This window comes from Heliangelus exortis, chromosome 1, assembly GCF_036169615.1.
Source record: "Heliangelus exortis chromosome 1, bHelExo1.hap1, whole genome shotgun sequence".
Lineage (NCBI taxonomy): Eukaryota > Metazoa > Chordata > Aves > Apodiformes > Trochilidae > Heliangelus > Heliangelus exortis.
The window spans coordinates 146,473,318-146,490,700 of record NC_092422.1 but is presented as its reverse complement, the minus strand read 5'-3'; the positions used below and the strand labels follow the sequence as shown (position 1 = coordinate 146,490,700).

Sequence of the window (17,383 nt, the reverse complement as noted above, 5' to 3'; positions counted from 1 at the left end):
AAAAAAATACCTGTGGAGTGAGATTGTGAAGAACCAGCCAGTAGCTAGGACGAACTGAGCCACCATCACTCCAAGCAGATGCTGCAAATGAGAAGACAGAGCAATCAAGACAGAACTGATACAAAGAAAACTATTTTTCTTTCCAGTCAGGTCTCTGAATCTCAGACAATTCAGCACTATCAACCCTGTGACCACATGAAAGCCTCATCTTCATTCCTGAAAACAAAAACACATCTTTCCTCACATTTCACATCAATATTAATTTTCTACTAGAGTCTATCTTTGAGGACTTTCCCACCCACAAGAGAGCATCTAGCCTTGGAGGCCCCATGTGTTAGGAATTCCTTCCTGGCAGCTCTCCACCCTCCTCACTCCTTCCCTGCAGCAGGACCTGGGATTCCACACACCACCCCCTATCCCAAATACTGACAGCAAATTTCTATTTCAAGAAGGAACTTTTTTTTCCTTTTACCAGACAACTTCAACTTTCTTTCCTCCAAATCATTAGTGCTGTAAAAGGTACACTCCTCAGGTCTGATCAGTGGCGCTATCAGTTGATTCTTCTCACCAGAGGAAAGCCTTGAGTCCTGTGCCCCCCAGCCCCTGACCGATCGGGGTGCTGTGCTGTTCCATGGAGATGATGGTTTGGGGTTGGTCAGGCCAGGAGGCGGGCGGGGCAGCCCTGTAGTGTTCCTTGAGGAAATATGGTTTTTCCACATCTTGTTGGAGAGATGAGCGGGATTGTGTCCTATGGGATCTGGGGACCATGTTGATTTGTAATCACTGAATTTTGCTGGAAGATTAAATAAATTGTACATATTAGAGAACACTTACAAGATTCAAATAGCCTTTACTTGTACTATGGCTGTAAACCCTCTGACCACATTTGTATCTGCAACAAGGACAAATCACAGAAACCATACAACACTTAATTTACCATACAAAAAAATGTCACATTACACGTAAGTTAATCTTTGCTTTTCTATATGCTAACAGAAAAACAATCCTGAGATAATTTATGATAATATAACCAGTCATGGTATGTTCAGTCATTAACAAGATGAACTGCAACTTCTATGTCCATGCTACGTTTCATTTGAGAAGTTGATCATTTCTTGTAAGTTTGGGCACTACTGTCCTTTAGTGTAACTGAACACAAAACAAAAATTAAGCAGAGGTAAGAAGTTGATATATGCTACTCCTTTGCTCAGGCTAAGAAAGATTTTTCATGTCACTGGAATGTTGCATACACAGATATTACTTCAAGACAAAGTCACCCAACAAACTGTCAGAAGGAACACTCCTTTTTTCAAGGGGTAAATAGGATTTTCAACCCATTTTGCAAAGATGCCGAGATTACCTATGAACACAGCTTTTGTTCAGTAAGATTTGAAAAACAAAGTATAGGCCAGTTGCTGCTCTCAGCTACATTTGTCACTTGTGCTATTTACACACAATTCTTCAGTGTTAAGTAGCTGTGAAGTCAGTAAGGTCTCATGAGAAAACTCTGGCATTTAATTCTAAGTTCAAAATCTACACGCTTTGCCTGAAGCAAGCATTTCCAGCATCTTGCTCAAAGGTGTCTGCAGAAACCATTTTTCACAAGAAAGCTTAGGAGACTTTCTTACCAATGATCTAAAGCAGATATGTGAACTACTACTTATAGGCCATTAAAAGCCAGAGGACTTGAAGGCCCACTCTCTTCCCAGGCTGTAGGGAATCATGAGTGCTATAAAAGGTGAGACAAAATTTTTTCCTTCCCAGCACTCCAAGAGTCTGAAGTTAAAATTACTAAAATCAGTCATCTTATTACTCCAATTCCTTAACTTACATGTTCAAAAACTATGAAAAAAATTATGAAAGTCTCCCAAACCCTTACACGTGTGAACAGATCGTGCATGTGGTGCGGTTTTTTTGTTTTGGTTTGGGTTTTTTTGGTTTGTTTTGGTTTTTTTTGCATCTGCTGCTCACTGCTACTGTAATTTTAAATTTGCATAATTAAGAATTTTGTATTGAGGCTGGAATGAAGGGCAGAGGGTCTTAGTCTAGTTTTTAAAGCAACTACAAGAGATTATTTAATCATCAGGAGGAGAACTATCTTACCGCTACTCAGATACTGAGTTCCTAGAAACTACGAGGACTAAATACGCAAAGTGGAACAAGAATGAGAAGGCAGTGAGTAAGCAGAAAATACTTTATCCAGTTAAGTTTTGGAGCCCGCATACCTGAAGTGCTATGAACGTTGGTGAAGGAATTGTCAGAGGCACTGTAGGGCCAGGCACCAGGTGAAGGCAGCGAGGTGTTGAGGGAAGAATTAGACCCTATCAAAGGGAAAAGGAGTGAGAAAGAGTAGGCCAGTTCCATAGAGTTTTTGCAATACTGTTAAACCTCAAGAAAGCCACAATTTGTACCAACGACAAGCTTTTATGTGATACACAGCCACAGTGAAAAGGCACACAGGCTTCCTTCTTCATGAAATGCAACAGACTGTTATGCTGTTATGACGGAAACATCATTAGAATGACTAAAATAATAATCACATACCAGTTGTTCACTGTTTTACCTGTGGTGTTGTCCCGCAGAAGTTGGTGGTCAGTATCTACAATGGGAGATGTGGCTGTCCCCCCCAGCACACTTCCAGGGGTCACATAGGGATCAGATTCAGGGTCAATGTTTTGTATACCTTTCCATGGCACTCCCGGTTGGAACTCTGGGACAGGAGGGAAAAAGAAATTAGATACAAACACAGAAGTTTACTGGAAGTAATTGATGAATATATTTTAGGAGGGTAAATAACAGTCTACACTGTTCCTCAGAAAAAAATATCAGACTTTTCTTAATTAAAATCTGCTTCACATTTCCTCCCTATCTGCTTCACTATCTCTAGTGCCTGAATGCAAGTCTACACTACAAAGGAGTGGTGCACATGCATATGGTATTCCTTTAGCTATCCTATCTGAATATTTTACTACATTCAGATGAGGCTTCAATTAGTTTTAGCCTTCCTCCCTACATTATATATAAGATGAAATTACACATTTTAAGATAAGATTCTGAACACATACTTTTGTGTGTGTGCAGAAGCCTTTCTCATGAAAATGCTACCTACCTTATGAGTTTGTAAACACAACATTTGACACTTTGCACTGCAAATACATACACGCTTTATACATTACCTATCAATACTGAGGTAACACTAAAGTGTATAATGTAGGCTATACATAGACTTGTAGTAAAGGCTATGTATACACTCATTGACATTCTTCATGCTTCACAATGAGATACAATATACTTAACACTTGGGTTTCCTTTCAATTATAGTTCCAAGCATGCCCAATTTTTATGAGAAGGAATTACGTGAAGTATGAATATACAGAAACTCCAGCTACCGCAAAAAACATCAGTAACATGGTTCCTTTTCTGAGCAGATGTGCAATGAACAAAGTGCTCTGGTTAATTTTGGAAGCAGTGTTACAAATTAAAACTGCTGAACACAAAAACAAGTAAAAAAGCTGCAAACATTACATGACAGTTCCAGCAACTGTGAAGAGTGACAAGGTGGCAGATTCATCCTTTGCAGATACAAGTCCACGACAGGGAACAATACCTTTATTCCCAGTCTGAAGTTTTAAAATTAATTAATGAATATTTCAGAGTGGTTAAAAATCCCTGATTAAAAGTGTGAATATTACGATGTGTTCTCTGGAATGAAACCCTGTAGGGTGAATCTGGCATGGAAGGTTCATTTCAGTCATCTTTGTAATGGAGAAGCATAGTCAAGACTATGACTTTCACAGACAAATATGATAGTACTGGTTACAACAATTCACACAGCAGGGCAGCATTACAACTGTGATAATGCACTGACAGAACAACCTCAGAGAAGACATAAGACATGCCCCAATGGCTCAGAACTGTGATCCACTCAGCCCAGAATTCTGCTAACAGTACAGGAAAGATAACCATTTAGGGACAGAACACAAACACGGCCACTACTTGTAGGCTGCTGCCCTAACACTCTTCCAGCATCCACAGTCCTTTTATCGAGGATGTAAGGAATATTGCCCTCTAGGACTTGCTTGTGAATCAGTTTATCCAATTGCTTTCTCAACTGGTAATGCCATCTGTCTTCTGAAGCTCCAAAAGCAACACATTCCAAAAGTTCCCTACTCCAGATGGAAAAAGAACCCAACTCTCACTTATTCAAAAATGCATGTCCTTTTAAATCCAGCATTTGCACCATGGTTCTGGTGTTGCAGGACTCACAAAATTAATTTATCTTATTCACCACCTTCACGATTTTGTTACCCTCAAATCTCCGAATCTGTAGTAGCCCAATAAAATAATCTAGGATGCAAGGTATGACCATTTCTAGGAGCACGAGCAATCAGCATGGCATCAAGAAAGGAATCTGCTCAGCTATTGCCAAAATAGTGCAATTCGCTGACAAACAGGGCCACCTCATGCTTCAGGAAAAAGTAATGAAATGCAGCTCTTGAGTCTAGTCAAGGGATCATCTCTGTTCTAAGAATCTATGAACACATGTTAGGACCTGAAAACTATAACTCATTTGAAAAAGAAAAGAAAAATAAAAAAGAGCTAAGTCCAAGTCTTGCCTTTGTGAAGATTTCTGAGAATTAGTGAGACTGACAAGTACATAGCAAGGTCTCATGGAAAAGTTAAGGAATATTTGAACAAGGCTCCAAAGATCAGGCATACTGTATATAAACACAATGACTCATCAATGTAATCCTAGTCTGCAGAAAGTTTTCTCCTTGAAGTTCAATATATTGACAGATTTCCAGACTGTCCTTTGGGACTGACTGTTATTCTCATGCACAATCACCAACATGCCCCTACAAACATGCTCCTTTATTTCTAGATAATAAAGAAAACATGAAGTGCATTTCTCCATTTGGTATTCTCCATTTTTGGTATTTGGAAGGTCCTCCCAAAAAGTTCAAACACAAGATTATTAGGAAAGCTATGACAGACACATCCAGGCCAGTTTGCCTGGAGTATATGACTGAACTGCTCTTGAACGGGAAAATTACAGTCCAGCATTCCCTATGGATGCAAATCTGTGTGACATAACCAAAAGATAACAGTTCTCACCAATACAGCAAAGCTTGCTCTCACCTTCAGCTGTGATATCAGTTTGATTGGGCACCACTTCATTTATCTTTGTGCTGAACAATACTGCTCTCTTGAACGGCAGAATTTCTGCAGCAGATGGCATTTAGGAGGGAAATGTGAAAGGTGCAGTCAGGGTGAATACTGAGTGACCACTGTATTCATTCAAAGGAAAAAAGGCACCTATTTCAAGAGGTTTTCTCTTGTAAACTCTTGTTTGTTAGAACCTAATTTTGCAACACTAGAAAGAAAAAAATGATCTCCATGTCAGGAATTGACAGTGGGCATCATCCACATGTTTGCAGAGAAAAAGGACCTAAAGTATAAAGTAATGTTGGGATTTTATTCTTCACTGGAGTGTTGATGAGGTGAATGATGATCTCGGCTAAGCTTTCCTTCTTAAGGAAGCCCATGAGATAGAGAAGCTGTGAGATACCTTAAGTGTCTGATGATTATGGGACAGCAACACTTGTCCCAATAGTCTATGGACCTCAGAAGAGAGGATCAGCAATACAGCAGTAACTGCATAAAAGCCACATGCAAAAAGCCATCATCTGTTACATGGCGTCTGCTGTCACTGGGACGAGCTACTCATTTGCACGATAAATCAGGGATGGCACTAATGATCCCAGAGAGAACATTTTTGAACTCCAGCTTTCCTCCTGCAGTGGTGAGGCAGTCAGCAACAGCAAAATTTTACTTATTACTGAGAGTAGCACTGCAGGTATCACTAAGGAAGCACTGTATCAACAAAGCAAAGAGCAGTTATTTATTCAGCTTCTCACTTCTTTAATAGCCTTCTGGTACACCAAGACTTTTTGCCAGAGCCAGTGGCTGCTCCAAAACCTGGCAACATGAAAGAGCTGATCCTCACACCCCTCCCTGAACATTCCAAGCAGTCCTTTGTTCCACAGTATTATATAGGGGAATGGTGATGGAAGAAAGTTCAGCAACAATGAGCTTATGAGAAAGGTCTGAAAAAATTTAAGTTTGTGTGGTTATGGTATTATGAACGTTGACTCCAGCACAAGAAGCTGAGTATTTAACAACCAGGATGACAAAAATGTAATCCAAATACACCCCTAATGAGGTGTATCTGCAGATACCCTAAATGAGGTCAGTGCAGATGTTCTTAAGAAAACCAATTCTTTTACTCTGTTAGCTGATCAGAAAACATCTTCTTGCCAGAGTTAAGACATTGAGGGGTACCACATTACAACTACCACTTTAACTCCTTTTTGCAGGTTTCATGCAGTTGTATCTGTCACACAGATTCCCAGGCTTTCTGATGAAAAGTCTGTGCTACTGGCTTACCCAAGAGATGCACCTGCACCTTTACTTTTTTGTGCTTAAGGGGATACACAGCAAAGTATTTGCAGTTAGGAATGTTTTCCTGCAATGTAAGAAAGAGTCTTCCAGACAGAGAAAAACCACAGAATCCACTATTTGTTGAACAGCACTAGTGATTAATCAGTGCAACTTCAAGGACACCACTCCGTTCAATTAATGTTTTACACAGAATACCATGTGCATGTTCAAATACGTATTTTTCCTAGATACTTCACAGTTTTCTAGTAAAAAGATGAAACTCTGTCAGTGAAACTCAAATAAGACTTACAGAATATGCTGCTGCCTCTAATTCAACAAACAAGGAACTTCTACTGAATCCACAAGATTGCTGAGCAGTACTGAAACATGGCAACACTCTTCTGTGCTTTATGCAACATGAGCAAAGCTGAGCCACAATGGTGTAGCACACACATTCTATATAGATTGTACCAATACTGCTGGTGAAATAAACCTTGTGGTCCTCTAAGGGACATTTGTAAATAGTAACAGAAATTCATGCTACATAAAATACAGAAGGCAAAATAAAAAAAATCTTGTTTCCACCATAACAAAAGCTTTCATGTCTTTTCTTTCTGATTCTATGCTATCGATCTGAATTTTCACACCTGACAGCCTAACAAAACTAAATAATCAATACAAGAGGAGGAAGCTGCTACTGTGTATTCTGTGAACAAGAAACCTGGTGAGTTTCTGTAAGTGTATAGTCACCAAACTACAGCAGATCAGAATTCACCTAACAAAACCCAAATACTATTCCTGCAATTCAGCAGTTAGTTCATATTTATTTTTTTTACTGGAAAGTCATGTTTTATGTTCTAATTTAACATGGAAGAAACTTAAAAAGCAACATAGGCCAAGCAAATATATTCCTTACGGTGGTAAGTAAGCATGATGAGAAAAGGTCCCAGCACATCAGCTCTAAAGCTAGGACATAACCCATGCCCTTAAGTAATACCTGGAGGCCAGCTGGCATTGCTGGATTTGCTTCCGATCTTGTTTGTTGGTGGAGATTTGGCAGGTAACCAACTATCACCAGCAGGGCCTGCGTGGCCACCCAGTGGATCACCCTGAATAATATCAAACTGGTTGTAGGGCGATCCTCCACGAGCCTTTCCAGGGGGCACTATTGCACCTGAAGCATGAAAAAGATACATTTACACTCAAGAAAAGACGGGATCTTTATGAGAAAGGTATACTAAAAAAAGTAATACTTAAGATGCATACTAGTGAGATAAGACATTCACTAACTTGAAGAATAGTTTAATCTGAGCTATTAATCTCTGGGAAGATGATATTGCAAAGGCATTCCCGAAATAGCCAGACCCTTTCTCACCATTTTTGTGCATATTGGCATCTTGTGAAGCCACAGAGGGCAGCCCTTCCATCATAGTCCACTGCTTAAAGCGGGATTCTGTTCCAGCCTCTTTCCCTCCCACCATGCCATAATCCATGCCACTTGAGCCAAAGCCTGTGAAAGAAACAAACAAAATTCCATTATCAATTGCTCTTTTTGGTTTAAATATCATCACACTGGGAGTCATTGTGATCATAAAGGTAAAATAAATCAACAGTAGCAAGTGAAATAGTCAAGAGGCAGCTTCGAAATAAGATAGCTATGTCAGCATGTAACAAGGTATGCTTTGTTATTAGGTCCCATGTTTTCCTCCCATGTAAAGAAAAATAATGCAATTTGATCAAGAGTTGACACCCATCAGAACATTTGCTCTGGTGCTTACACATAAATTACTAATTTTTGGACCCAGACACATGCAATTACCATATTAATACAGTAAATATAGGCAATGCACAGCAATGCACCAAATCTCTTTCCACAGAGCACTTACCTGAACCGTATCCAGGTATTTGCCCTTTGGTCTGTAAATCTGAGAGACCCACATTCAAAGGATTGGGTACCATGCTGTCTAAATGTGGCTTAGGCCCAACAGGGTGGGATGGTGAATGCTTCATGCTAGGCTGCCTCTGTTGCTGCTGCTGGAGGGCACTCACCATACGAGCAATCTGCAAATGAAAGAAAACAGTGGGGATTATCTACCCTATATTGTAACACAGAATTACAGCAAACATGAAGTGACTTGAAAGAGATATAAAGGACCTAGCTCTATGAAAAGTGCAATCTGATAAGAGTGGGGGAACATTACTAAAGTCAGCATTGTCTTTGCTGGAGACAATATTTTCCCAGCACACTTGATACTTCATATGACTGACAAAACCAGATGCCACACCTGTTGCTCCTGCTGCTGTCGCACAGCTTGGGATAATTTCCTCTGGTTCTGTAACAGTTGCTGCTGCTGCTGTTGCTGCTGCTGAAGGAGAAGCTGACATGCCTACAAGATAAGTGGGGGTAAGAAGAGTGAAAATACAGAGCTCACCAAGTGAAACATTATCAGGTGCTACAGTCACAAGCAAATACTTTGCTCAGAGCTTACCTAAACTGTTCCTCATTTTACATACTCAAAATGACAATGTGCATTAGAAGAATACTATATCCTCCAGTTGTTTCTAACTTAACATCGTGCAACAGTATTACTCGTATTTGCATAATTACCATGTACAACTCTGTAGAAAACTTCATTAAAAATCAACAAACAACTGCTTTCTATACAAAGATAATTGTTTAAAATCATTACTAACCCACTGTAACATTCACAATAGTTAAAAAAGGCCTGCTTGGTTTATCTGCTGCCCTCTACATGGGCTGTATTTTCCTGTATAACAAATGGGGAGCACTTGTACAAAAATAAAGCAAGACCAGCAGAATAAAGCAGAATCAGAAAAAATGTAAGAAGAAAACTTTCAGCATACAATTTGTAAACAGTCTGTCCCACAAGATCAGTGGTTACTTACTAATTGAAACTGGGGAATCTGTGGTAGCTGGCTCAGCATGGCAATCTGTTGTGGAGAAAGCTGGGGGCCCATATTGAAGAGACCAGGATTCAAGCCACTGTTGGGAAACTGTTTGAGCATGGAGGCCGAAACCTGCATGGAAACCAGTTACACATCCTCAAGAAATGCACTGCTATGAGAAAAGACGGTGGAGTAGAAGTATGTTTTATAAAGGAATGACACCTATCTTAAATGGTGTTCTGGAAAAAACATTACATATATGTTAACACATCACATTTAAACATGCACAATCTATGACTTGAGCAGAGTGAATACCTCACTTGATTGACAATATACAGTACTACATGTGCAGATGCAGACACACACACACAAAGATTCCTCCCCCAACCAATCGATTACTAGAGACTGCACTAAATTAAAATGCTGATACATACACAGCCAACCAGTAGTCACAGCACTGCACTGTCACAATAAAAATGTACTGCTTGACAAGGGAAAAGAAACGCATTCAGGCAGTCAACCCGAGCAAAGGAATAGTGCCTCACAGAAAGAGTTAATCTTTGTATGCTGAATAAGCTATAGTAAAAGATAGGAGTAGGTGGAAAAGAATCCCTCCATTTCTCCCTGCATTATTTGAGCATTACACAAGTGGAATTCAAGAGAATCTCCCAAAGCCTTCAACAAGTCCAACGCGAAAAGTAAGCTTGTGCATTTGGACACCCTGCGGTCTCAGAGCTCTGCAATGTAAATGGAACATCAGGCCTCTCTTTCTGGGGGCAGGAGCACAGGACAAGACTGCTTGAAAATAATTAAGAAACCTCTCACACTTCAGGAAAACTTTCAGCTTTCACTTTTTAAATTGTTTTTTAAATACTCTGGAAAAGCCTATTGAAGACAGAGGATTCCTGAATCTATTCTGAGGTTTAAAAATACTGGTAGCCAGCATTTACTATCAACTGCCTTGGCATAAGAAAAAAGGCTAATCCTTCTGCACTGAGTCTTAAGCACTTTCAACTATGAATTTTAATTTTTTACCTTATCTAAGTTTTTGATTTATTAAGTCAAGACTAAGATGTTTAAGTAAGCTCAATGATGTGCTCTGAAGGCTGTAGCTCTACTTTTTTACAAGTAATCAGTTACTATAAATTCCTTACCTGGGGAGAAAGAAATTGGGGAGGCACTTGCGCCCGGATATTGGGGGAAGGATTTAGTGGCTGCACTGGTGTGTGCATGCCCCTCGATTGTGCTGTGCTGTTTCCAAACAAACCATGATTGCCACCCTATAAAATTAAAGCAGTAGTGAGAAGATTTCAGGATAATGGATTTCTATGCTATTAGCTACATATCAACAACAGTGAGGCAAGTACTGACTTCAACAGACTACCCTTACAACTACTGAGATGTTTGCCCTAAATTGGTAATTTTCTATCTGGGTTACAACTGCTGTATTACTGAGATGCAGGCTCTTTCTCCTCTAAGTTTTCCTACTTACTCCAAAGCACACGACAAAGCTAACGTTTTATATTTCGCTTTTTACGTGTCAGGAAATAGAAAGTTGGAGTATAAGCAACATGCTCAGAAAGAACATTCCACTGGCTTAAAAGTATGGCAAGACTGTGTCAACAGAAATTTTGGGGCATAATTTTTAAAAAGTCAGATACTTTTTCTGAGTAGGTTACTGGGATATCACTCATAAGCTTATTACATCCTCTGCAGGCCTTTCACTAGTTGAAACTAGAATTTAAAAATTTTATTATTTTTCTTTCTGATATGAAAGCTTCAGCATTCTAGTCTGGGACGTTTTCTTTTCTTTCTTTCCCCACTAAGTTGAAGAGCAGGAAAAATTTCAAGTGAGAAAAAATGCTTGTGAGTTGTTTTTTTTTCCCCTCCCAGCAATTTATTTCCTGAAGCAAGAAAACGTGCTGTTTCTTTGGAGCTGTTTTGTTTGGTTGGTTGGTTTTGTGTTTTTTTAAATGAGAATTTTCTACTGCTTTATTAGCAACTTCTGTAAAAATAAGCCCTACTGCATGAAGAAGACACTAGAGAATTCCTGGTGTTTCACTCTTTCAGCCTCTGAGCAGACCGCCTCTATTTGTAACATCTTTCAACAAATGCCACTGGAAATTTGACAGTCTCCTACACTAACTATTGCATGCTGTTATTTCTCAAAGCTGCAGCTTGTAATCCAAAAAGGTCATGTACCGTGATTCTATCCTTAAATTTTCAAGACCCTCAGAACTTCCCATCTTTTGCTGTAAATCAGGATGTGTATGACCTTCAGGTACCTGGGCTTCTAATAGTACATTTTTCATCCCTGAGCTATCATTGTCAGTTCTCCCTCTCCAGCCAAGCACTGCTGTACCCAACAAATTCAACAGTATTCCAAACTGAGATTGTCCAGGTCTTCCCCAAAACCCTTTTTTCCCTTATATGCCAAGACTTCACAAACTCTGCCTCCCTTCTATCATAATACTGTGAAACCTCCACTACCCTTTTGCTAAAACAGAAGTCTCTCATCTGCTTCTATACTGGCAGCATTATGAATTGTCTCATTCACCTACATCACATTTTGCTTCCTTAATGTATCTTCCCTTTCAGAAGCAACTCAAGAAGTCTTATTGAGCACACAGGAGGATAAACAGAAAACCCCAAGAGTCAAGAGTTTTTATTCTGGAAAGAACTGACTGTAGTCAACTACACATTAAAGTTGGAGGCATTTGAAGCTGCAACTACATTTTCAGCCTTCCCTAAATCTCAACAGCGTTCTGCACACCACACACAAGAAAATGTCTGCAAGTTTTGGAATTAACCTCATGCTCAACACTGACTCTGTGACACAGAAACAAAAAGACAAGACAAAGAAACACGATCATGTTAGGCATGTGACTATATAAGCTATTCTGGTCAAAACACTTAGGTTCTATTCTTTCATTTCCAAGTATGTCTGACACAAAGACATAATGCAAAACATAATAGCTAGAAATTCTCTCAAACTGCAGTTACCCACTTCATTTCTTTCCCACCATTCCCCTGTATACAGAACAAAAATATTGCAACTTCAAGTTTTAAAAGGCTGCTAAATCAATCCTTTCTTTGGGCTGTGGAGAAATGGGAGCAGGTACAATGCAAAATCAGCGCCGATTTTTAAAGGCACGTTTCTATGTACAAAGACAATGTGGAATCTGGAAGAATTCAATGTCAGGGAGTGATGGGGCAAATCAACAGCCTCTAACTGCCTTTTAAAACAGCAGTTAAAATATTAATGTTGCCACTAACTTTTGAAAAGCGCATCTATCTTGCTGCTGCACTATGAGTCAGGAAGTAAGAGGCCATCAAAAGCAGATGGAATACATTCTGATGATAAGAACTACAGTGGATTGATTCTCAACAGCCTGATATAGCTGAAATTTCCATTAACAATATCAATTTATTTAGTAGGAAAGCAAATGCAAGCAACCAACTAACTGGGATTAAGCCCAGGTTGCAGCCTTATAACAATGCATCTTACGAGGTGGCCTGCTTACTTGTCTAGCAGCGAAGTTTTGGGGACTGAGCCCTGAGCCGATTGCCCCAAGGCCGACGTTGGATAGTGTGGAACCAGAGGGAGACAGCTTGTAGCTGGGAGAAGGGGAGAAGGGAGAGCAGGGAGCCTCATCCCCAAGGCACCCATCTTGATTGGAGAAAGGCAAAGTCAGCTGAAGCAGCAGTTAGCCAACAGCAGGAGTTGGTTAGTGAAGCAACAGAACGCAAGAGGAGAGAAAGAGGAGAGAGTGAATAGGAAGAAGCAAAGTTAACTTGTAATAGCAATTACCAGGACAAAACTTCTGACTCAAATGATCACTTGACAATTAGGATTTTAGTCCAAGGAGATAATGGATAAATTGCTAAAGTTTTCTTTTTAAAAACACATTTTGACCTCTCATGAAGTTTATTTCTGCCAGCTATCACCACTACAGAAACAAACAGATCTGAGATGAATTCCTCATGTGAGCACACACCTATGAACATAATTTTTTAGGAATACATTAGCTTTGCTAGTGGTAGTTAATAATTAGGCCACCAGAGGGATTTGACAAAGCTGTTTTTTTGGGCTGTTATACCAAAATGGAGGAGTTAAATAACTGACAGTAACATGACTTCAGAATTTTCAAACTACATTTCTTTTTCGTTTTACGTGTGATAAACTTGAACCGTGTTAAAAAGAAAACCATCCCTAAAGCATTCTAAATCTACTGGACAATCTGCAATTTATAATGTGAAGCAATTAATTTTCAGTAATAACAGTGAAAATTTCTATTTAAAATATGCAAAAGAATAGGAAAAAAACACTGTCATAACATAGAACAGATGTCACTGAAACAGATGTCATACAGAAGCTTACAGTACATGGACACATAGCATAAGGGGTTACAGAATTTAGAAAGGTGTTTTTCCAATGAACAGACATAAAAGCAGAAAAAAATTTGAAAGACTGTGATTACTTATAGTTACTTAGATCTAAACCAGTTTTTTTACAGTTGATGCTAGTAGTCCAAAGCCAAAAGTATCATTGTGATGAAAAGTGTTTAAGGCCCAGTAGGATTTGGCTTTGAGCAACCTGTCCCTGGCTACACAGGGGATTGGGACTAGATGACCTTTGAGGTCCCTTCCAACCCAAACCATTCCGTGATTCTGTGAAACCTATAATGAATTTTATTGCTACTAGCAGTTTACCCTTCCATGGAAAAAAGAAAAAAAAAAATTGTTCTGTCCATATTAAGAGCAGTCTGTTCTAGAATAAAAAGTCTCATCATTCCCAGATAATTTAGTTTTTCTATGCACACCTGACGTCTCTTATATACACATTCATTCTACAGACATAACTCCCACACACCTTTATCGTTGAGTTTGTCCAGGTTTACAGAATTTTTAATACTTCCAGAGGAACAGGGTACAAGTAGGATCTCAAACATAGAGGCTGAAAGTGATTTATCTAAAGGTATTTCTCTCACCTTCTCAAAATAAGGCCCACTATCTGTGGTTCCCATGTCTTTGGAATTCGGTGGACGGAACCCAGATCGATCCTTTCTCATCATGTCATTGAAATCCCCAAGATTCATGGTTCGTTTATCTACCTCAAACTTCTTCTCTGGGAGACCACCTGCAAAAAAAGAGGAAAGAAGGAAACATTAGTGCCAATAATCTCTAATGCATTTAATGACAGCGGGCTCGTAGCTAAAGAAAGTATCTTTAGGATCAGGGGGTAAGTTGGATCTGTCTTAACAACTTAGCATGGCTTCAGTTGATATTAAGAGATGTCCAAAAACTACAGAAGTTTCACTTTTATGACCAAACAAGCCTGTTCAGTTTAGAGAGTTTAATATGAAGTATTTCTCTCAATTTATGTGCTATGCTTTCCTACAGCAGCCCAGTTCAACTAATGATGTTTATTGAGACATTATTCTCAATGTCTTCCAAAATTTAATTATATATTGGTATTCAGTACCTACAGAGACCCCACTGTAAGTTCTCCATATATTCTACTTGGCCTTTACTGGATTTGGCGTTGAGAAATAATTTCTCGAACTGCAAGACCACACACGTTATTTGAACACAACTCTCCTACAGTCATGTGAACTTAGCTCTTGAACACCACAGATAATCCTAATTTCTAGAGAGGTGACCAATTTCCCTCAGACTGTATGCAATGATTACACAACCAGTAACAGAGATACTTTTCAAACAACTCCATAGTCTCCTGCCACTGTTTAATGAGCAATCTCATGGAACATGAGGAAAGTATGTTAATAACAGATCATCAATCCACACCATACGCAGTGAACAAGACATCATCTTTCTCTATAAACTTAGTATCAGCCAAGCACTGACTGAAGGCAGTTTTCTACCTTACACACTGAACTACTCCCAAGAAACTTTTTTGTTGAAGTAGATGGAGAACCTCTTTATTTCAAAACATGGACGACACAATGGAAATGAGCTTTATGATGGAAATGAGCTTTACTGGTACTTTTGGTTTTAAATTATTTTGTTAAGTAGCACAGACTGCCTTTCCAAGAACAGTTTAAAAAAATCTGTCACCAGTTAACCAATATTTAAGACACTTCCAAAGGAATCTGGTCACAGATATCCTATCCTACCCCTGACAAACACTAAGTCTTTATCAAACAGAGCAGACAGCTCTGATACCTTCAAAACACTTATCTGTTCCTCAAAAAGCTTCTCAAAGCCAGCATCTCTTCTTAATGTCCAATTATAAATTATTAATATTCATAAGTATGCTATTGCCAAGAACCTATGAAATCAACCACGAATTACATGGCTTTTTCTTGCTGGCACAGCTTTCAAAGTTGATCCAGCTTCATCCTCTCAGATGCCTTCAACATCCCTTACAATAACAACACTTGACAAATCACCTACGCATCTTGGCCTGCAACTGGAGTCACACTGATCTGGATGAGCTCATCCTTTTCAAACACATCCTAAAAAGCTAGAAATGGTGCTGCAAAAGCAGTCACACAAGATGTCACATACATCTCTGTCCTGTCAATATGTCCATCTAACCACTCCACACAATGCCAGCAGTGCACTACCAAAAGGCTTGAGTGCTTTAATTACAGACAGGAAGCCCAGTCCATTTGCTGCTTGAAAAGAAACTGAAAGCAAGACAAGAGTTGCATCAGTATCTGAAATGAAACTGGGTCAATGCCAAACACAAGATGACTAAGCCACAGAAACACCCTTTTGTCTTTTCAGTTATCCTGATGATCCAATCAACTCCTCAAACATTACTAAATGATGCCTTGTAAAACAGCTTGCTAAGTAACATGTAGAGCATTAAATAGCACCTTTAAGGGCTTCAAACATAGATATGCAAGCCACTTTGTGCTGAGACAGCTGCTTAAACGTCAATATAGACAAGGCCTTGGTAAGAGAGATGATAGCAGTCATTTATCTCATTCATAGAAAATTTTAATGTAACCATGAAACCTGTTGTGTGAGCCCATCTTTTGCACTTGCCAGAAAAAGCTCAAACAATTCACGTGGCTTGAGACCAGCTTTACTGTACTCAGTGCAAGAGGATTGAAAAAACATGAAAAGTTTGAATTTTATCCTCTGCAGTAAGCAAGAACACTTGTGCATGAATAAATATGAAACCCCAAATTCTCTATATGGAAAAATATAGAACAGGTTAAAAGTTCAACCATCTTCATAGAAGACAACACTCCATCAGTTTTTGGATTTTTCCCACTATTAACAGCTGTGAGAAACCCTGTGAAAAATGCAAATTAAAACAAGAGCTTGGAAGATGACATTCACATCCTAGAGAGGGGAAAAAAAATTAAACAGATCTCCTTCTCACACAAGCTTAAAGGAAATCAGAAAGGGAAAAAAAAGGAAAGCTTAAAGGAAAAATATAAATCTATATGAACAAAATTATATAATGTGATTCCATACTGGGAGACAGGAAACAGAAACCAGTGTAGAGCAAAGGTATTTAAAATGTTTGCAAACCAGCGACTCAGCATGGAGAAAATACATACATTCAGTAGAGTTACCTATATGGGAAAACCCACTTGAAATACTTTTTCTGCTTGACCACAGAAACACTTTAAAGATACAGGGTTTATACCTTTGCCATAAATCTATAACATCCAAGCCTACTGAACCAACACAAGCACTTAGATATCAAGGTGCTGTACCTGAATGCAAAATGAGGCTATAGCTTTGTAAGGTACAGACAACTGCTTGAATTTCATTCGAATCAATAGATATTGGAAATTATTTTCTTATTTCTTATTCCTTACAGTTGATTTTAGAATTCAGTGATCAGCACAGGTTGAAATTAATACATTAAAAAAAAAAGACAAAAAGGTGACTGTCAGATAAGATAAAATATTAACTGGTTCTGACAAGCTATTTACTGTAGCAAACTTACTTCCTCAGGATACTAGGAGATATTTCAATACAAACAAGTTCTATTCTATTCTGAAACTAAAGTAAACTATCCACTGAATAGATGTGATAAGAAAATAAA

General features: G+C 38.9%; 1 protein-coding gene across 38 annotated transcripts in view; it reads right to left on the bottom strand.

Annotated features, from left to right (window-relative positions):
• The window catches only part of TNRC6B (trinucleotide repeat containing adaptor 6B), a 142,840-nt gene that overhangs the window by 17,196 nt on the left and 108,261 nt on the right, over positions 1-17,383 (bottom strand). For 14 of the 38 annotated variants that reach the window (XM_071731582.1, XM_071731444.1, XM_071731359.1 and 11 more), the window contains 12 exons: positions 14,340-14,488; positions 12,873-13,043; positions 10,503-10,628; positions 9,349-9,480; positions 8,727-8,828; positions 8,328-8,502; positions 7,817-7,951; positions 7,439-7,615; positions 2,564-2,710; positions 2,226-2,321; positions 473-793; positions 11-81 (listed from right to left, as the gene is read on the bottom strand). In XM_071731582.1, the coding sequence (XP_071587683.1) occupies positions 11-81; positions 473-793; positions 2,226-2,321; positions 2,564-2,710; positions 7,439-7,615; positions 7,817-7,951; positions 8,328-8,502; positions 8,727-8,828; positions 9,349-9,480; positions 10,503-10,628; positions 12,873-13,043; positions 14,340-14,488 (1,802 nt within the window). The remainder of the gene's footprint in view (positions 1-10; positions 82-472; positions 794-2,225; positions 2,322-2,563; positions 2,711-7,438; positions 7,616-7,816; positions 7,952-8,327; positions 8,503-8,726; positions 8,829-9,348; positions 9,481-10,502; positions 10,629-12,872; positions 13,044-14,339; positions 14,489-17,383) is intronic. The other 24 variants (XM_071731385.1, XM_071731406.1, XM_071731666.1 and 21 more) reach the window with 8 other exon arrangements.